Here is a 22,789-nt window from a genome sequence, read left to right on the forward strand (position 1 = left end):
AGAGCAGTTAAACCAAAGAAAAAAAAAACGTGAATACTGAAACAATATCATCGATAAGGTTGGCAGGCAAAATAGCAGAAAGTACTAATAGGAGTTGTAATAACAGAGTTGAAACAAAACTTTGTTTGATTTAACATAGGATTCAGGGTGTTTTTTTTCTCCAATAGAGTCCAGAAAATGGTATAGAGAATGCTGAGGTCTCAGGAGAAAAGAAAAAAAAAAAATCAGGAAGAGAGGCGTTCAGTAACATGTCAGTAATAGTGTGGGGTTTTTTAAAGCGGGTTGTAACTTTTCCTATTTGTGCACCTTCACGGCAAACCGACGTTCTGCTACCACAGGGCTTTTGCAAGCACAAATGAAAGTACCTCGTGCAGCGTGGGTGAGAGCAGGTTGGAGAGGGGCTGTTTTGGAGAAGGCAAAGGGCTGCCTGGTGAGGTTTATGGTGCCTGTGGTTGTATAAGGGCTCTCTGTATAGCTCTGTTTGTTTACAGTGTAAGCTTCCACAAAGAAAGGCAGGTGATTTCTCTAATTTGCAACGTTGCCTATAAGTACATAACACGGTATTTACTGTTAAAAAAAGGCCTCTCCTCTGACTTTCTGCCTGAATATTTCTCTCCTGAAATGTGAGACAGAGGTAGTATATTTACATTATTTTTAATATTTTATGGGTATATTGTCCTTTTAAAGACATATCCAAAGTCAGTTTGCGGTGGTAAGACCTATTACCACTTTTAAATTTTTAATCTTACCATATGACCCAGTCTTTGGAGAAGATCACTCAGCGGACTCCGTGTTCTTACAAGCTCAGTGGGACCTGCCCCTGCTTCAGTGCAGTTATTGCAACCACCACAGAGGATGCTGTGGGAAACACCTTTTTTCATAACAGCAAAGTTGCCTGCAGTCAGCTGCATGATGATACCTTGCTTCTGCAACAGAGATGGGGTCCCGGATCACACCTACACCGTGGTCTGGCTTCAGTGCAACTTACAAGATCCTATGGGGTAAGGAGGTCTTGTAGCAACATTGCCTCCTTAAGTTGCACAGGCACCAATTATGTCGCTCTTTTGTTACGGCACTAAATATGCCAAGGTTTCTCTCTGTTTCATCCAAAACCAGAGGAAAAGTGGAGCTACCAAGCAACAGTTGTCTATATGTAGTGTCTTATTCTGGCTTGTCTCCAGCTCTCATCCCCATATTGATTTCCTCCCTGTTCGGTCACCGACAGCAATGAATTCCTACAGCAAAAAAACCTTTCCAAGCCTCCAGCCGGAGGTTCAGTACCCAGACTTCCCCACTTTGAACAGTGTGATAAGTAATGGAAAAAAAGAAAAAGAAAAAAAAAATTCACTGCTTTGGAAAACTGTCTGCTCTCTTCTCTAGAAAGAGAATAAAATTCTGGGTGAATGACACTGTAAACAATTCTGACATATCGAGTATAGAAAGCTGTAAACATAAACAAAAATATTTTTAAATACACTTTTACTTTTACTAGTAATTGTGGACACCTGTTCATTTAAATTCCAGAGAGCAAAGAGTATTGCAGAAAGGAAAAAATGGCATATATAGACATGTAATTGTCATTTATACATAGATATTAATACAAATACCTATTTGCATGTGAATATTTGAACTAGTAGTGTTTATTCTCCTTCTCCTTAAAATTGCAGTGTGATACAGATGACCCCATGTGGATTCTGCAATAGTTCATGCAAAACACTACTGAATGTTGTCAATAAAAATAAAATAGCAAGGTCACTGGCTTGCATATTACCATAAAACAGAAGAAGGGGTTGGATATGCAGATTTGAAAGAAACAAACATTGCTATCTGGCTTCTAAGTGTACATTCTTTAGGTCATTTCATAGATCGTAGGAAAAGCCTCTTAAACTATAGCTGGTAATTTGAAGTTCCATATTTGTGATCTCTACTTGAGGAAGGCTATTACTAACTTTAATAGAAATTTAATAGGAATAGAAACAGTGTATAGTGTTCAGATTTTTTTTTTTTTTCCAAATAAATTGAATATGCAAGTGGCTAAGCTAAAAACTGAGTCAAAATTTTTTCTTACTCTCTTTTCTCCTATTGTTGGAACACTCTGAAGCTTACCTCGCAAAGAAGGTTCATCTTGAACTGTCCGGAATCACAGAATCACAGAATGGTTTGGGTTGGAAGGGGCCTTTAAAGATCATCTTGTCCAACACCCCTGCTGTGGGCAGGGACATCCTCCACTAGATCACGTTGCTTAAAGCCCTGTCCGACCTGACCTTGAACACTTCCAAAGATGGGACATTCACAACTTCTCCGGGCAATCTGTTGCAGTGTCTCACCACCCTCATTGTAGAAAATGTCTTCCTTATACCCATTCTAAATGTACCCTCTTTCAGTTTAAAACTATTGACCCTTGTCCTGTCACTACAGGCCCTGGTAAAAAGTCTTTCTCCATCTTTCTCTGTCTTTTTTATAAGTGCCCTTTAAGTATTGAAAGGCTGCAAGAAGGTCTCCCCGGAGCCTTCCCTTCTCCAGGCTGAACAACCCCAACTCCCTCAGCCTTTCCTCATAGCAGAGGTGTTCCAGCCCTCGGATCATTTTTGTGGCCCTCCTCTGGACCTACTCTAACAGGCCCATGTCTTTCTTGTGCTGGGGACCCCAGAACTGGATGCAGTACTGCAGGTGGGGTCTCACCAGAGCGGAGTAGAGGGCTATAATCACCTCCCTCAACCTGCTGGCCATGCTTCTTTTGATGCAGCCCAGCATACTGTTGGCTTTCTGGGCCGCAAGTGCACATCGCTGATTCATATCGTTTTTCATCTGCCAATATCCGCAAGTCCTTCTCTGCAGGGCTGCTCACAATTCTTCATCTCCCCAGTCTACTGATACTGGTGATTGCACCATCTGGTGCAGGACCTTGCACTTGGCCTTGAACTTCATGAGGTTGAATAGTTGAACTTCATGAGGTTGACATTGGCCCACTTCTCCAGGCTGTCAAGGTCTCTCTGGATGGCATCGCCTCCCTCAAGCATATCAGCTACACCACTCAGCTTGGTAGCATCCGCAAACTTGCTGAGGGCACACTTGATCCCACTGTCTATGTCTATTAATAAAGATATTGAACAGTACTGGCCCCAGTACGGACCCTTGAAGGACACCACTTGTCGCTGGTCTGCATTTTGACATTGAGCCATTGACTGCAGTTCTTTGGATGTAGCCATCCAGCCAATTCCTTATCCATGAAGTAGTCCACCCATCAAACCCATATCTCTCCAATTTAGAGACAAGGATGTTGTGTGGGACCATGTCAAAGGCCTTAGAGAAGTCAAGATAGATGACATCAGTTGCTCTTCCCTTATCTACCAACACAGTCACTCCATCATAGAGGGCTACCAGATTAGTCTTCTACAGCTATTAGAATAAATTTTGTCTGCTGTGGCAAAATATCTTCCCAAACTTCAGTAGCAATATTGTGTTTTCTATTTTGTTCTGTCGGTAAGAGCAGAGAGTTTGTTGTTACCCATACTTAAGGGGACTCCCATGTATTTTTGTTACTAAGAGCAGGATAACAATGCTGGGTTTCACCATACATATCAGAGAGAAAAATTTCACCTCTTGGTAACTGCAAGGAGGATCTGTTTGTACATGGTTAAATAGTTTCTTGGAAAACTATAGGATATAATTGGGCTTTTTAACATGTATTTATACACAGATATTAATCTATTAGTTATACCTTCTTTTCTGTCATGCATATATTCTTCCTAGTCCTCTAGATTTATTCTGGGTACTCTTAAGTAGAGTCACATCTCTCATACCCTATTCTGGTAGTTTCTAGGCTTTCAAGACCACATCATGGCCCAAGGACAGCTAGCCCAGCAAAATTCTGCTTTTACTAATTGTTTTCAATTCCTTTGGCAGTGGTCTGTGATCTTCCCAGAGAGCTTTTCATACTCTTTTCTTATGCCTGGGATATCGCTGTAAAAGCATATCATTAAACCAAGGTTGTAGTGGAGAATAAGCACAAATAAATAGAATTTGCCAGCTCCTAATTTGAGCAATAGGAACACTTCTCATTGCCCTGTCTGGAACACCAAATACATGAGGTTGCCCTCTCACACTCTTTTTTTATTTCTCCAGAATTGCTCTGTTACTAGTCGTGTTGTTTTACACAGTGATTGATACAGCTTGCTTACTTCAGGGAATTTTCCTCAACAGTAGAAGGCTAGAAGAAAGGGCAATGGGAGAGTCAAGAATTAATTATCTCTTAGAGCAGGCAGCTCTTCATCCTCAAAAGCGAGTGTTGGAAAATAGTGTGAAAGCTGATTTACAAAGAATATCAACTCTACCTCTAGTATACTCTTTCAAAGATATGCATTGAGTTTGCTAGAAAAGAGATTTCAGTTTGAACTGATTCAGTTTGCCAGCCTTTCAGCAAACATGTTCTGTTGACTGATTATTCTGCTATATATAGAAACTAACTTCTGAAAAGTTACCCTTGACAGGAGCCAAGTCAGAAGCTTGCATTGGATAAACAGCCTCTGGGTGAACTAATATTTGAGTTTGCAGCAAGAAAGACTGCTTTTGAAGGAAATCAGGTGGTATAAAGCAGGATGGTTGTACTTGGCTGAAATAACAGGAGATTAAAATGGGCATATATAAGATATGACTGTTTTTTCTTGAAAGTCCCAATATGCAAATATAGAAATTGGAGTTGAACAAGACAGCTATGCAATATACATAATTTTATTTTCCAACTCTTTGCTAACTTTTCATAATTTTACAAAAAGATTGAAAATATAACAGAAAAATATGAATTGAAAGATCACCTGTGTTTTTTTCTGATAATACCTTTGTGAAAAGATTACCTCCATTTATTGAACAACATGTAGTGGCATAATTTTCGTGCCCTACAAATATGCAGTAGAATATGCAGTAAATATGCAGTAGAACTTACCTGATTCAGATACCATCACTGTAAATGTGCCAGAATTAATTTAAAGATTAAAACTTTATGTTGCCAAAATAGAACTTCATGAAGAATGCCTTAGATATTTAGCTGTAAAATTTTAACTACCTTCTTGCATATTTCTTCATATAAATGTCTTTAATATATTTATTGTCTTAGCACTATGCAATTCCTGATCAAGACAGAACATGTTGGATGGTCTACCCATATCTACTACCATCTGATCCTCTCAAGAAACAAATAAGCCATATGAAATGCAAGTGCAGGACATTCCAACCATGCTTCTGTGCTCAGGAAATGATACTGAGGACAGGCTTTTGATTCTAAGTGAGAATGTATATCTAAACCTGTAGTAGTGTATTCCCTATCCTGTGAGCTTTATGCCAAAATCTTTATCTCAGATTATAAGATATGTCATGCATCTAAGAGAATCGAAGGAATTGCAGGAGTGCTTTCACCTTGAGATTACAATATACATCTAGAAATCAAGAACAAGATGTTGGCTACCTCTGAACTAAGAGTTATGTACATTACTCACAGTATTCATCACAGTCACACATTGGATATAATATTTTAGTCTTCATAGTGCTCCAGGGGCTCTTCTTTTTTGTAATTAGGAGAAAAACAACTCTCTGCCTCCAAGATTTTTACAAATACAGTTAAGACAAAATGCACAAGCATAATTACAAGCTGAAATAAAGAACAAAGATCTGAATAAGATAATAACTTAAATGCATCATCTGCACTCATGTAATTTAGAGTGTTTGCACAGTGCTTCACATGCCCAAATTAGCTTTCTTCCTTTAAAGAAATCTGCAGAAGCAAGTTAATTTGCATGAGTTATGCCTGGACAATTATGAATTTAGCACTCATTTAATATTTTGCATAATACTTCCAAATAATTTTATTGTATGGAGACAAGTAGGTTCAGCTTTTTCTTTCTTTTATGATTTGCTGTTGTTCTGGGATTTGCCATGTTCCCTGCATAACAGTAATAGCATAAGCTCTAATAAGATGCCTGGTCTTTCATTTGATTATACCATAAAGTGTCTTAAAGATGTATGACAAAATTTGCCAAAAAAATGAGATTTAGTGTGAAGGTTAGAGAGGCCAATCTTCTATGTTTTTGTAGTAGTGATGTAGTCTTAATGCTTAATGGGAGGTGTGCTTCTCTTTTAGGAGATGTTCTTTAATTTCAAACTCTTCCTTGCCATAAGGAGCAGCAGATCAAAAAATATAAATGAACCAAAAATAATATTTTAACAGGTTTTCTGCTTCATATTTTTACAAATTATCTATGAACAATTTTGTCCAATTGGATTTCATGGACATTTACCTACCAGCTTTCTGATCTGCATTTCAGCTACTGTTAAATTCTGCACATCTTTAACATTCCTAATCTGGAATCAGACATTTTGTCATGAGTCACATTGCATGGTGGTGGTGGTATTTTTCTCCTTTGAACTCTATGAGGAAATCTGTTAATTTCTTTATTTTGGCCACAAAACCCTGTTACCAAACTCCTTTTCTAGAGCAGTTGTCAAAAGCAATTGAAAACGGAGCCAGCAGGATTTGAAACACTGTTATTCAAGCTTATTTAAAAAAAAAATGTTTTTGTGGCATTTTTGTAGTTCTCTTGCTAAGTTTAATCCATGACTTCTTAAGCAATCGTCTGTAAATGTTTTACTAATTTAGGTCTCCCACAAATCAGTGAAATTCTGTGAAGCAATACATTCTCCCCAATCATCTAGGAAAAAATGTTTGTAAAGATCTTTCAGGTTTTGCAGTAGGTCTTCATGTCTAGCCAAGAGCAATTAAAAGCAATTAAAGTTGCATTATGACTTTAACAACCTAAGGGGAAGACACATAGTAAATATTTACAGGTAAACTCAGAAGATCATTAAAGCTGTATTATTTAATTGCTTCTTTTATTGTCTTTCCTATTTTTAGAAAAAAATTAAACACTTCAGGCAATAGAAAAAGATGTAATATGGGCCAGCACAGTGGTGAGAATACAAACATTTGGATACATTATGAAAGCATAGTGCATTTTTTGTTTTCCATAGTTAAATCATCTAGATGTTTGCTGCAAAGACATACTCAGCATTACGCTTCAGAGTTTTAATATTATTTAATAATTCACAGTTTTATCAATTTCTATTTGATTTAACATTTTTCACTGCTCAGACTCATCGTCCTAGATAATTTATCTATAATATCAGGTATGGAAGGAAGGAAGAAAACCTTGAGGTAGTCTACCTGGCAGTTTTGTAATGAAACAGGCTGAATGTATAAAGTTAAGGAGTAGTTCTAACTCTACAGACAGAAGAAACAGAAAATTGGTAATTTCAGAATATGAAGTTTATTTTCCATGAATTACATGTCTATTCTAGGAAGAAGACAATGTATTGCCTTCTGAAATATATAATCTAATTCAAACTGGAAAGTTATGCTTTTTTCTGGATACCAATTGCAAAAACATCATCAAAACCCACCTGCTTGACTGAACATGGTATTCGCAAGGGATTAATCCTGGTATCCTGAAGAGAGTTCCAGTGTTGGTGATCCATAAAAGCAGTGCATTGTTTTTCTAGTTCGTTTCAGTTACTTTTCCTAGTGGTGCCACAAATTTTCTCCATAGCAATGAGCTGATCTTCATTTTCATTGGGCTTATCACTTATTTCTGTTTTGATACTTTTGTTCAAGCAAGTTGTTGGTTCAACCAGATGCTAGGTTTTCTCTCTGCCCAAGTGCTTGTCCATTGGTTTTCCTAACTGTGACATATAAGATACACAGCAAGAAGGCATTTTTAAAGAATCTTTTGCTATGCACCATGGGCAGTTGTTGACTGAAATTGTGCAGGAGGATTTCCACTGCTGTTTCCCTCCCTGGTAAAACAGGTTGTGGCAGGCACCATCAAATTATTCTTTCATAATCAATAGGTACTACACAGGGATGAGAGGGGTTAGCCATGTGAACTGTCCCATCATTAGGTGAAATTACAATGACGTGTATGAATCCTCCTCGATCCTCAACTTGCCATTAGGTGAACCATCAAAGGTGTGACAGTGCGTCACGATGGGGAACACCGCAAGGCTCCTCTTCATCTTCTTGCTCCTCTTCGCAGCTGCTTCCACCTTCTTCTTCTTCATTCTCCTTGTGCTCCCAGCCTTGGACTACCAAGAGGCTGCATGGCTCTTCGTGCTGTCAGGTGCAAAGGCAGAGGTTGGCAGGTATCTCCTTCCCATGCTTTCCAAGATAGGGATACCCTATGTATGAAAGGAGTTAGTCTACAGGATGCATTTCACACTGGAAAATTATTTCTCCCTTACTCTTTTCTCTGCAGTGTCTGAACCAGCACTACTCAACTGGCAGAATCTAGTCCAGGCCCCAGCTATGAATAAATTCTAGGCAGTCTCATCCTGTATTGTAAAATTTCGTATTTCTCACCATTTTTCCAGTCCTTCCAGGCACATAATTGTGACAACTGTTGCAGTTCTCATTTCTGAAGAAGTCATGCAGAGACTGACTGGACCACAGTCCTGTGGTGGTAAACTTCTTTGTGGACCTCAGTAAGCTGCTGCAACCTACTTAGGTTGCAATAGGTGTAGGTGTAGGTACATGAGCCTCATCATCATATTATTTCTCTGTGTAGGTCAGTACAGATGTCTTATAGCACAGCAGAAGATGAACTTAAAACTGTCACCATAGTCTTTCTTTGTGAGGTTTATTTCAGAAATATAAAATTGTGTGAGTTCATTTTGTTACAGATTTAAAACCACGGTAGGTGAAAGCATAGCTGTTTGGAAATGCACTGGGTTTTTTGTTTCCTTCTATTTCTTGTTCTTGCTTCTGCTATAAGGAAACCAAACAACAAACGCAAGGCTGACAGCTGTTTCAGCCGAGCACTCTGGCATTTTATTACCTGAATCTTATGCTATTTCTGTGGAGTTCCTTGCCACTGGATATGCTGAATTATCAAAGTTCACCATAATTAGTTCAAGATGATTTTGTGAGAGAGGAGTCCCCTGAAGATTACTAAATAGAAAGGAACTGTGTCTGGTTCAGGAAGCTCCTGAGTTGTAAATGGGAGAATTTCTGGGAGAAGTATCACATCTGGCCAGCTTTTTTGGCCCTTGTTGGAGGCAAGGCCAGATAATACCCAATACCTTTTAGGTTCCCATTGAGGTAAATAAATTTTTCCAGCACTTTAAGACTTCTCCTGGTTCATGAATTTTGTAATCAAATCCAAGCCCGTCATGAAAATATTGCAGCCTATCTTTCAAATTCTCACCAGCATCATTTTTCTGTAAATCACTGGACAAATTCATTTGCTTATGCTAGGGACTCCCCTACTGTAGTAAAACTACAGTTTTACCACCCATAAAAACTGATTACGATGTACCGCAGCCCTCAGAACAGTAAGCATTGCAGAAAAAATAAATTCTATAGATAAGTTAATAATGAAAATAGTCTTTTCTCAGCAATGGGAAGAAGTGAGAAACAGTGGGCACATTTAGTTGTTTGGGAAATTGAATGTATGTAATTTCACCTGGTCAAATACCAAGCTGGACTATGGTAAGTTTTCAAACTCTAAAAACTCTAAAAAACTGCAACTAGAGCTGCATAAGCTGCATTTATCTGTATTGAGTCATCAACTCTGCCAATGTTTCTTAAGCTTGTAGTTAGGGAAAAGAGGACATATTTCAGGGAGAGGCATGAACAGTCAGGATGGTGATACATGCGTACATAGATATATATATATATATTTAAGGAGTGGGTGGACGGACTGTTGCTTAAATAAAACCCTTCATCATTCCTAGTACTAAAAAAAGGTGTGATAATGGTGTAAAAAAAAAAAAGTGGACCAGCATGGTTCGAATATATAATGCCCAACAGAGCTGCTTGACAATGTCTCCCCTACATCACACTGATGCTGAGGTGACTGCTCCACGGCAGTCTTTTCTCTGCTGAGGTTTACTCAAGTAGTCTAAAGGCAAGTGCTTGCACTTGGATTTAGAGTAAAATTCTTGTCAGTGAAGGTTCATCTGCCCAGAAATACCCTTTGAGTTTGTTTGGGAGGGGGGTGTTGGTTTTCTTTCCATATGAAGGAAACCACAGATAACTAGACTGTCTATTTTGGTTTGTTTCAAGCATATTTATTGGCATCCTTTTCCTTTATGCAGGGCTGTTTTTACAAACTTAAAAGACGTTGCTAATTATCTGATATGTTTGTTCTAGTAATTGAGCTTTTGTTTGATTAAATACAGAAAATTTTCTGATCAAAATGGCTGAAGAGAATTCAAACAGCTGAAAGAGAATACCGCCAAAGTTTCAACTCAGTATTAACCCTTTACAATACTGATAATGAAGCAATTGTTACTGACAAAGATAAAAGCAGAATCATAAACTGTACAAACATTCAGCATCTGGCAAAAAGCAGGTATCTTCAGTCCATCTGTATTGTTATACTGCATATATAAATTGACATGTTTGTACTGAGTAGCATTCATTGCATAAACTTTTATCAGAATTACTCAAGGTACACTCCATAGAGATCTTGTTAGTTTCAGTGAGCTTGATTCTGTTTTTTTACCTATGGTAATTTTATTCTGGTGAGATGGCACTGAATTTATCAAGTTTCTCCCTCACACACACTTGAAGATAACAAAGTCAGATCATTGTACGTCAAAAGTATATGATGTAGGTATCATATTGCGCCATTTCCTTCAGCTTTATGTACACAGCTATTTCAGTGATCTATGGTTTCAACAATCTAGAGGTGCTAGGTTATGATTAATATTGTGGTATTTTTCCTTAGGTGATGTTTATGCACTAAAAGCAGAAATCATGGTGTTAATTTTTGGCATGTTCTACTGCCTGCAGTTTGTCCTTCCACAAGTTGCTTTCTTCTCTCCCCTGCCCCCCACCTGAGCTGAACCATATTGCAAAGTAATACAAAAGCCAAATCATTATTCAACTTCCCGAGATAATTCTCTTTATTGTTCACTTTGGTTTATGTACAGCATTTGGAATTGTATGCATTAGTGACCGTTAGTTGCCAGTCCATTATATCAGTTGAATTTCATAAGCAGCTAAAATTTATTGCATGATTTTGAGATTTAAACAAAAAGATACCATTCCATTAATATCTGTGCACAAATAAATTAATGAGTTGCTCTACAGATAGTTACTGAATTTACCTTTAGAATTACATTTACAAAAAGCAACATTTTTTGATGTATGTTTTCTTATTTTTTATTTTGATAAATTTCATTACTATAACCTCAAAAACTTTGAGGCTGCCAGTTCTTTGCTGTTTTTTCTGAATACTGTTAGTATACTTCTAATAAGTATTTGGGTTCATTAATGTATGCAATGTAGGATAAAGAGAAATACTTAATGCTCTACTTCTTATTGTACTACCTGGTACTTTAGAGGGCTTTGCATTTTTAATTATTGTAAAAGCATTGTGGTGTTGGCCATCTATATTAGCAACTGTTATAGAAAAGTTAGTTTCAACATTATGATTCTATAACGGGGGAGGTCCCAGTTGACTGGAGGTTAGCGAATGTGACGCCCATCTACAAGAAGGGCCGGAAGGAGGACCCAGGGAACTACAGGCCTGTCAGCCTGACCTCGGTGCCGGGGAAGCTGATGGAGCAGATCATCCTGAGTGCCATCACGTGGCATGTACAGGACAACCAGGTGATCAGGCCCAGTCAGCATGGGTTTATGCAAGGCAGGTCCTGCTTGACCAACCTGATCTCCTTCTATGACAAGGTGACCCGCCTAGTGGATGAGGGGAAGGCTGTGGATGTTGTCTATCTAGACTTCAGTAAAGCCTTTGACACCATTTCCCACAACGTTCTCCTGGAGGAACTGGCTGCTCATGGCTTGGACAGGTGAACGCTTCGCTGGGTAAAAAACTGGCTGGATGGCCGAGCCCAAAGCGTGGTGGTGGAGGGAGTTAGATCCAGTTGGCAGCCGGTCACAAGTGGTGTTCCCCAGGGCTCTGTGTTGGGGCCAGTCCTGTTTAATAGCTGTATCAGTGACCTGGATGAGGGGATCCAGTGCACCCTCAGTCAGTTTTCAGATGACACCAAGTTGGGCGGGAGTGTTGATCTGCTGGAGGGTAGGAAGGCTCTGCAGAGGGACCTGGATACACCAGATCAATGGGCCAAGGCCAACTGTATGAGGTTCCACAAGGCTCAGTGCCAGGTCCTGCACTTGGGTCACAACAACCCCATGCAACGCTACAGGCTTGGGGAAGAGTGGCTGGAAAGCTGCCTGGCGGAAAAGAACCTGGGGGTGTTGGTTGACAGCCAGATGAATATGAGCCAGCAGTGTGCCCAGGTGGCCAAGAAAGCCAATGGCATCTTGGCTTGTATCAGGAACAGTGTGGCCAGCAGGAGTGGAGCAGTGATCGTGCCCCTGTACTGGGCACTGGTGAGGCCGCACCTCGAATGCTGTGTTCAGTGTTGGGCCCCTCACTCCCAGAGAGACATTGAGGGGCTGGAGCGTGTCCAGAGAAGGGCAACGGAGCTGGGGAAGGGTCTGGAGCACAAGGCTGATGGGGAGCGGCTGAGGGACCTGGGGTTGTTCAGCCTGGAGAGAAGGAGGCTGAGGGGAGACCTCATCGCTCTCTACAACTGCCTGAAAGGAGGCTGTAGAGAGGTGGGGGTCAGTCCCTTCTCCCAGGTAACTAGAGATAGGACAAGAGGAAATGGCCTCAAGTTGTGCCAGGGGAGGTTTAGACTGGATATTAGAAGAAATGTCTTCACCAAAAGGGTTGTCAAGCATTGGAACAGTTTGCCCAGAGAAGTAGTTGAGTCGCCATCCCTGGAGGTATTTAAAAGACGTATAGATGTGGTGCCCAAGGACATGGTTTAGTGATGGACTTGGCAGTGCTGGGTTAACGGTTGGACCTGATGATCTTAAAGGTCTTTTCCAACGTAAACGATTCTATGATCTGTCGAGGCCACAAGGAATTTTGCCATTTTGCCCAAGGGAGTTTGAGACGGTGCTTTGTGTGCAGGGAATGCTAGTGCCTGTGGAGTGCAGCGTGAGAAATACTTCGCATTTCCATTCTATTCACCTAACAAAATCGAGTTCTTCCCAGACAAATAACAGAGGTACATAGCCCTACTCTTCTTCCCCTGATGCTGCTCTGAAAAATACACATGTATTATTAGTGTTATGTTATGGATCAGGGATCCTTGGGAAGTCTCAGACCTTTAATAAATTTTGGCCAGACCTCACCTCACCATGGAAGAAATCATTCAGGTGCTTAATGGGCATAGATTGTCATTTGAGACAACCAAGGTTATCCAGTCTGGCCTCCAGCTTTCTCTTCATAAGGAATAGGTCTTCCACAGGTCCTATGTTGTATGTACTGATCATGTACAATTCCTTTAGATCTCCTGTGACATGAAATACATGAATCTAATGCCATTCAAAGGCACCAGTACCCATCCACGATGCCTCCTCAAGTCCTACTAGAGGTCCCTAGCTGCCCAGGGCTCACAGCTCTGCATCCTCCCTCCACTGAGAGCAAGCTGGCAGTCCTGCATGCACAGAAATAGCACTATTTACAAATGGCCAAACTGGAGAGGATTTATATCACGTCCTCAGACATAAGTGGCAGAACAGGAGTACTGATGATTAGAGTACAATTAGGAGTACTATTGATGATTAGAGGTGAGCTTTCAAACCCCTTTACTTAGGGAATCTGATTTTCTTAATGCTGTAATGGCCTTTGTTATTTTCCAGTAAAAACAGGTAGGTTTTTCTTTTTTTTTTCCCTGCAGAAAAAGCAGGGCCTTGTTAACTGTTCCAAAGAACTAAGTTTATTTTAACGTTTCGGTTTTATTACCTCTAGTCCTAGGTTACCACTACCCTACCATAATATTAATTTTCATGTGTAACACAGTATCCCATTATAATTTACTAAGGAAATACGTATCTTTGTTAAATGTTATGTCACACTATCAAACAGTGGTTGCAGAACAGCCCAGGTTTCCACCCCAGGTTTTACTGAGCAGTATTAGGCTTTAATAGGGGAAACTTTAGGAACACAGTCCCTGCTCACGTTGTACTTCGCTTCAAGTCATTCCCATGTTTATAAAAATATACACATGCATTTCTGCTAAAGCAATAGTTATGATCCTGAAGTAACTACTGCCTGCCTCGCTGGAAGGTAGTCTTGACTTTGGCTGTTGCCGTTCGGAAGGCACTTACTATTTGTACAATATTAAACAAAATGCCTGAGTGTTCCCAAACTGCTGTTTCTAGAACGATGCCTGTCAAAAGTGTGTCCCCGCTCTTTGCTCATACCGCATGACTAGTGCAGAGAGGGGCAATGCCTGGCCGAGCACCTCCGTCCCTGAAGTGTGCAGACCCGGGCAAACACGGACTTTGAAGTCTGCCACGAATGCGGTCAACACGGGGGGGCCAGCGTGGTGTACCTGGCTGTCGGCAACAGCAGCGGGTGGGGGCAAAAGCTAACTTCTGCTTTCCTTTTTGCAAACTTTGTCCACGCAGATATCTTCCTGCCACCGTTCCTTAAATCTTTTACGCTGTAAATACAGTAGGGAATATAAAATGCAGCTCTGTGTGTGTGTGCGCCTAAGGATGGATTCTGCACATATTTTTAAAGGTGAATGAAGTTAACTGGTGCAAAGTCTGTCTTTGGGGGGCTCCTCAACTGCGTGGAGGTTGTCCCTTAAAGTTTTATAGGCTCAGATGCCTTCTCGTGTTCAACTTGCAGTGAAAGTAACAACAAATCAGAGAATAAGCTATTCGTATAATTTCTATATAATTCTATACATTGCCAGAACCGTAGCAGTTTTTTGTACTGGTAATGCTTTTTTTCTTTTCCCTTTCCTCTCAATTCTTGAAAATGTGTTTCCTCCCAAAATTTCCAGAGCTTGCCAAGAGCTCTCCCGTGCTTCCCCCAAGGTCAGCACGTTTTCTGACTCCGTGTGTGCTCTTTCCACCTGCAAAGCACCCATGCCCCGTTTGCTGAGCTGGCCTGTGCCCCCCGTCCCTTCCATCCCCCAGTTCTGCAGCTGGCCATGCCCTTCTGCTGGTCTCCTCGCCCCAGGGGGGATCCCGAAAGCCCTGGGACCCCCACCTGGCTGGAGCAGGAGAAGGGCTGCCCATCACTGGAGAACGAGCTCCAAGGTTGGCCAGAGACGGCGAAACTGGGTCCTGCATCAGTAATGCTTTAAAAAGTGTTTTTCCCAGGGCACACCAGCTGAAATGCTGCATTTGTGGTTTTCAGAGATCCCCTTGGTCTTGTACCTCTTTGCCCTGATTTCCGTCACCTGGCTGTGGGGAGGACTGCACATGGCTTACCGGCACCTCTGGATGTTAGTCTTCTTCATCATCTTCAACAGCCTGCAGGTAAGAGCTGGTGCCTTGTCCTTCGGTCCTCTTGCAGAGCTGGGGGTCATCTCCACCGCTCACAACGTGTTTGGTATTTCAGCTTCACCAGCTGAACAACATCCAGAAACGCGTTGTGACACGGTGGAAGTGTTAATTATGTATTCTGTTTATTTCTGAAATTAACATATAGACTGCATATTGAAGCAGGGGATGCATTGGTTTTGAAACAATAGCAGTATAATTGCATAGATTTAATTTCACAGCTAATACACTGGGAAAGAAAATTGCTTGCTTCTGTGTGTAATATGTTACTGAGATAATTATGGTAGCAAAACTGAAATATCTGCACCCTTTGCAAAAACACTGAGTATTTCAATTTTCTGTATCATCTGTTAACTTTAATTAAAAAAAAAAAACACAAAGATTTTAAAATTATATAACCATAACGTTGAAATTTTTTTCATTACTAAAGGTGAGCCTTGAGGCTTAGCTTTTCTCATGCAGTATACATATTGGTAAAGCAAAGATCTTTTCACTGAAAAAAATCAAACATAGACTAGATGTTGATTATTAGTTATAAAAGATGCAAAGAGCCTTTTGCAGAATTTTACACATGCAGGTGCTTCCCCTGGACTCAGTACTGCATTACACTGAATTCAATGCTATACTGCACATTGTGGAATTGTTTACAGAATAGAGGATAGTATATCACGGATGGGAAAATGCCTCTGACGTCTGAAAAAGTGGAATGATGAGGAATTAAAAAAATATATATCCAAATCTATGGTGTGCAAGCTCCTCTGCCATATTTATAACAGAAATATCTGTGTTACCATATATGATTTACCTATATTAAAAATCTTTATACCTCATCAAATAAAAATTAATTTAAAAGGTATATTTTCACAAAACAGATTTATTTTACATTTGAATTCAAAAGGTGGGAGTTTCCTTAAGCAGAAATCTAAACATTTTCAAAATACATCTCAGACATAAATATTTTTTAAAATTGAGGGAAAAAAAGTGTAGCTTATTCTCCTTGCAATACATTTAATTATTCAGTAAGTATTGTCATTTAACTATTCTGTTTATATTGGCATATATTGGCTCAAATTAGTTATTCTGTGAAGTTACAGGAGTAGATTTGGTCTAGTAACTATCCACAAGCAAATAAAATTGCGTTTTAGGAAAGCAGCTGATTTTTTTGCGGTCAGACTGCCACAACTCTGCAGGACTGGCAGTAGTACCAAAGCACATTCCCTCCCTTTCCTCTCCCCCTGCAAACTCTGAGTACAGGCAAACCCCCACAGGAGTTTTAGCACTACAACTGTAACAACTGCAGCTTTATAGTGAAATTTAATGCACTGGTATAAAGCATGAAAGTGTGGTGATGTGTGTACGTACATGTCGATATACATATATATTTTTATATATCCTTCCTTACTGTCTCTCTACAAATAATTATTACTAGAATCTGATCTGGGTTTGTGTTACATAGATCTCTCTCTGATACAAATTATTGAAAAGGATAATTCATTATAATTGAGATTCTATGGCAGAGGTAAAACAGTGTCAGAGCACTGTAATATGCATGGATATTTGCTTTAAAATAAAATTACTTCCTTGCCAGTGCATATTTAGAGAAGAAGGATATGAGTACTTTGTGAAAATTATCATTCTTCGCCAGTGTTGACCCTTCTGTGTAATTGCCAGAAGAGACTTTATATTAGTCTGCTTTATGTAACTTGAAATTTCATTTTATTCAAGTAAAGTTCAAAGCTGTAGAATTATTGTTATTTTAATTAATGTTGCCAGTTTCAAGACACCAATTCAAGCAATAGGATCAAGAAGTAAAACAGGATGTTGAAAGCCAGTCATGTAAAATATGACACCTAGAAGGTCTCGGGGGGATTTATTGCAGTAGTGGTCCAGTATGATAACAGGTGATATGGAAAAAACAGATATAAAAGCATGCCTAGCATAATGTTTAAGTCATGACTGTTGCTAGAAATATACCACTGAATGACTCCAGATTTAGGATTTTGTTCAGATCCAGCTAAAAGTGCGATGATACCAGAAATACTTGCTTTTCTCAATCTGTGTGAAGTATTTCAGTTGGTTAAATTTAATGTTCTTTATGTAGTTTTGTTTCCATTCATGCACTCTAAAATCTTTGAACTTTAGGAAGTTTTTTTTTTCTGCTTTTATTGGCTATTCTTTGATTGTTGACTGATCTCTTATCAGCATTGCTTGTCCATACAAAAGGTATATACCAATAAGACCTGCATAGGTAGTACATACTCTTGTGTGCGTCTGCTGGAACTTTTTTTATGAGTATCATAATGTCAGAAATATTTCTACCATAATTCCATGCAGCTGAAAGAATACATATTTCTGTATGTATTGTTTTGGTACGCAAGGACCAGACATAAATAACTTTCACTTTCAAGAGCTGTACTCGTCCGTCGGCTGTACCCTGCAGCAGCGCTGGGTCACGCACGAAGATCAAATAACCTCTGTTGGCAGGTGCGTTCCTAATCTTCCAAAGGCACATCCCCAGCTGCGTATCCACCCTCAGTTAGCCAGCCGGGAAATATATATTCAGATGTTCGAAATCCTTTGGAGGAGCTAGGAAATGAAAAATTAAGAAACCAAATACTGCAAGATTCATCCTCTACTGGCTGGCTTCCCTTGTGTAGTTACCACCTCCGTGCAACCCCGTGGCGATGCCAGACTGCCCGCATTGCCCTTCTGCCCATAATTCTTCCTTTAACTCTCTACCAACATGAGCAACCACTTCACCAATGGATATAATCTCTTTTGTGTTGGGATCAATTAATTTGGCCTCTTGCCCTAATGATAGATCGTAATATCTGGGGAATAACTGTAGACGTCAAGTGGCCTGCAGGAGATGCTGCAGCATCTCCACAACAGGCAAATTTCTATTCAAATTACATCAATATTGATCTTCCACATTAAAAGGAGAAATTTGTTATTTTTGCTATTCCTAGCCCTAGATAATCTGTAAAATCTCAAATATAAAATAAATGTTCCTTTACTGAAAGGAGATGCAATAATTTCAAATGTATATTCTCTTCCTGGTTAATATTTTAAATTAAAACGAGCAGGTCTGTAGCTCCAACTCAAATAGTAGTAAATAAAAGCTTTTCCTTCCAGCTATGAAGAGCTCAAGAACTTCACACTTCACATTTTAAAAACATTTTTATCCTTTGCTGGAATTTTCAGACATAAAGTGTAATAAGACAGTATGCACTACCTTTTATTACTAGCTATTGGAAATTACTTTATAAAGTTACCAAATATTTAAAAGGAAAAGATACCTTTTTAGTGTTGGGTACCCTGAGAACAGTAAAAAAAATGGAGTAGCTCTTTCAGAGTACTACAGTTTTTATATTTGTTTGGTTGGTTTAATAGGTGATTGTCTTCAGTGCTTTGTAAAACTCTACAATAAAACAAGTTTAAAAAACATTTCCTGGAACACCCCCACATTTTAAATAACCGCCCCACATATATTGTTCTCCTGTTTTAAAGTTACCATTTATCTAATCAGGAAACCGAAAAACTGACATGTGATTCAGGTGACCAGACATGCAGCATGAAATGAAAAACAGGGAAGGAACAAGGGGAAGAGCCTGTAAATTTCCTTAATCCATGCTTTTCATCAAATAACCAGATAGATACACCGAATTCTCTTAATTAGAGAAAATGTCAGTATGCAAAATGTTTGCGTAGAAGAAAATTATGTATTACAAATACTGAATCCTGAATACATAAAGGTTTTGCTGTAAGCAGGTATAGCTATATACGGCTTTTGCAGACCACACTCCCACTGACGAGGGCTGGTCTCGGGGAGCACACGCTCCCTGCTGAGGGGTCCTCCTGACCTCCAGGCTCTGCAGAGCCAGGGTCATCCACGACATGGACAGCCACCTCCAGCGTCCTTTGAAGCTTTAATCTCAGTCCGGCTGTTTGGGAATGGGAGAGGAAAATGGGACTTAACAGTGGATAACACATTTTCATAATGATTTCAAGAGGAACTAGCTGTCTTTTAGTGCATACTGTTGGCATCTCATTCCCATGCGTTATGTCTTTATCAGCTCTCAGAATTGATAACTATTGTTAAAATGAGGCCATTTTTGTGCAATAAAAGGCAGTTTTACCATTTATTGGTGGTCTTTTCTCCTATACAACATGCCCTGCTTCAGCTGGAAAACAATTCAGTTTTCATTAAGAGCTTTTCCCCAACAGGAAGGAGAACATGAAATAGTTTACGAGAAACAGAGACCTGCTTCCCTGCTGCTCAGGAGCTACAGACCGTGTAACGAAGCAGAACGTGACCCATTAAAATGTGTTGGATATCCAAATGGATATAACTCAGGAGACTGGAAGGACACTACATGTTATCCAATTTAGTTGTTTAGCCTTATGACATACATTTCCTAGGAAATGCACTTCACAGAAAAATCATCTACTAAGGACAAATTGTTTCCGAGCACTTCCTGTGGGAAACAGCTCCCATCAGAGACAAGTTTATAGTACAAGCTATTCTAGTGCATGGAGGGGAAAGCAACTCCTTCCCTGTAACTTCAGGAATAAACATGCAAAGTGCTATATGGGGGGACAATAACTGATTTACAAAACAAAAAATAAATTTAGAAAAGCATGAAAGGAAAAGGATAAGGAGCATGTTTGGGATATCTAATGTTTTAACTTCCTCAGCAGTATGCTCCTGATTATCCTACCCAGGCAGCATCTGTGTTGCAGAAACGTAGTCCATGCTCTCATGTGAAAGGCCTCGGCTCCTTATCTTTTCACTCGCAAAACTGAGAAGAACATTTACCTCTTCTCTTTACACAGGGTTGCCTTCGTGGACTTACTCATAAGATATTTGCTGGGGTCAGGAGTGAAAGTATAAGCTGCTGTCTTATGTGCTTCTCTTTAAAAGCTGAGATTTCACAAGCTGTTTTGCATACGCTATACTCATCTAAACGATCGCCGTGTTTTTCATGCAATTAGGGGGGTGTTTCTGGTTTGCATAGCTAACGTCATCAGCAGCATATTTGCCGTTCGATGAATCCAAAGTTCAGGGCGGTGGGTGGATCTCTTCCCATTGTTTGCAGAGGGGTTGGGATGAGGCTTCAGACCTGTTCTCAGGCTCTTCCTCGCAGCCGACTTTCTCAGTATAATCTTGATTATTCTTTGACTATTTCCAGTAAACTGCGCTGCACACCCCAACCGTCTATCTTATAATTTAGGGTGTATCTACACTGCAAACTACGAGGTATTAGATACTCCTGAGCTACCCTGTCATGGTTTCCTGCGCTAAGCCCCACCATGCCCTAGCCCCAGCAATAAATTAATTAACTTTTTTAATAAGTAATTTTGAATCAAAACCTTGCTCTTATGAAATACTGAAATGTTACCCATCAACAGTATCAAAACTCCATTTTTCAGCAATTTTAAATCAGGAGAAAAGTAACTAGGCGAAAACTAGGAGGTATCCCATTATTAACGACAGTATTCAAAAAGATCTTGTGTGATTGTTTTGGCTGGTGCAGATAAGGGTAAAATGTTTTGCTCACTCTGTGAGCACACCAGGATAACTGATGGCCACATAATGAAAACAAACAGTGTTACATGTAAAATACGTCTTCCCAAGAAACACAGGAAAAATCTGTCAGTAAGAGTTGACTGGTGGTTTTCCAAACTGGGTAAAATGGCTAACTTGCCTAATAGGACAATTTTTAAAAGTCAACTTATTTGTAGTGGATTACAGTAAGAGAAGGTTCAGGAGTTCAGGTACAAATGTTTGAAAAGCCCACCTTTAACAAGAAATATGGACATACAGAAAATGAGTGAGCAGGTGCACGCCCAAACCTGGCATTGGCTGGAGTAGGTGTGATTCACCAAACTTCATTAATTAAAATAGTAGAGGCAAACCCGAACGGGAGCAAGGGCTAGCTCAGGTAGCAAAGGAGATAGATAAAATATCAGAGAAAACTAGTAGATATGGTGGCAAAAAATCCAAACATTATAATGAGGAATACCCTGTTTATGGAACAACAGAAAATAAATGTAGCAAGAGAAATTAATATGCCACAGTTTTAGAAGCTGAAAAAAAAAAGTTAAAAAATACAGCATATTGAGAAAGCAAGAAGAGAACAAAGATAGAGTTTTGTAAGTGCATTATGTTTGTGTAGTAAAGAAAATAAACAAAAGTATATGGTTTATAAAGCTCATGCCAGCACCAGTTGCAAGTGAAAGATATGTTTTTTCCTAGAACATACTGTTTAACTGCGGGACATAGTCAGGGGACACTGAGAAGGCCACCTCTATAAATAGGTTCACTTCCTGTTTCTTATGGCATTTTCCTAAAGCATCTCCTCCTGATGAGTCAGAGATGGACGAGATGATACTTTACAGCAGTTCTGATGATCTAAGCCACACAAAAACAAACAAACTCAAGTACTAGACAGACATGAGACGCGAGTAAATATGGTGGGCTGCAAAAGGCTGCCTAAAGATTTTGCAAAAAATGATTCTACATTTCACATAAGCCCAACAAAAGACAAAGTCATCATAGTATTGCCAGGATAAGGTGGACTACAAGCAGAATATCAAGAAAAGCACATAAGCTTGTTCAAGTAGAAATAGTACAAGCAATACCAAACCCTCTTCTGTCAGCTGAGTGCATAAACCAAACACAATTAAACACAGCTCAAAGAATTCATACAGTACCCCAGAAACAAAATAAAATACACATCCAAAGCAGGCATTGCATTTTGACATCTGTGCAATAAAGTAGATTCCTGTGCTGTTTCTAGGGGTTTGGATTATCTTCCAGACATACTATACCTGGAAGGAATGAAAAATAGTATACTCAGTACAGTTCACTTGTTTAATACGTCAACAACAAAGGAGTAGAAAAACAAGTTATTTTTGCTAAAGTAAAAAACCCTAAAAGTTTGTTCAGTATATGAATTTATAAAAAAAATTTAAAACTAATATAAAGCAAATTAAGAAAGGTTGGCACTTTTTGAGACTTGGCACTTTTTGACATCAGCAGCTAAACTTTTGGGATGTAATCCTGATTGGGCAATAGCATTGGTATGCATTATACCAGCCGTGCAAACTTATGAAGCCATCTGAGTGACTTGATTATTCAGTGAATCAAGACAATGCAGTATTCAATTTTATATCCCTTTCTTTATGTATATTACTTCCTTCTTAAAGAATAATTCTCTGTGTTCCTAGTTACCACCCTGAACATACTCCAATTCATTATTACTGTAATGACTTATGAAACTATGGTAAAACATCCCCTTTACCTATTCAAGTTCTTATGTAATGGAGCCAAAGTCAGTCTATAGCTGAAGACAAAGAAGTGTGCAGTGTCAAGTAAACAAAGGAAGCATTGTTAGGTTG

General features: G+C 39.4%; 1 protein-coding gene across 1 annotated transcript in view; it reads left to right on the forward strand.

Annotated features, from left to right (window-relative positions):
• ADGRV1 (adhesion G protein-coupled receptor V1) overlaps positions 1-22,789 on the forward strand; it is a 293,978-nt gene that overhangs the window by 236,900 nt on the left and 34,289 nt on the right. Inside the window, exon 89 of the mRNA XM_075488638.1 lies at positions 15,240-15,361. Within this exon, the coding sequence (XP_075344753.1) occupies positions 15,240-15,361 (122 nt within the window). The remainder of the gene's footprint in view (positions 1-15,239; positions 15,362-22,789) is intronic.

This window comes from Mycteria americana, chromosome Z (assembly GCF_035582795.1).
Source record: "Mycteria americana isolate JAX WOST 10 ecotype Jacksonville Zoo and Gardens chromosome Z, USCA_MyAme_1.0, whole genome shotgun sequence".
Classification (NCBI taxonomy): Eukaryota; Metazoa; Chordata; class Aves; order Ciconiiformes; family Ciconiidae; genus Mycteria; species Mycteria americana.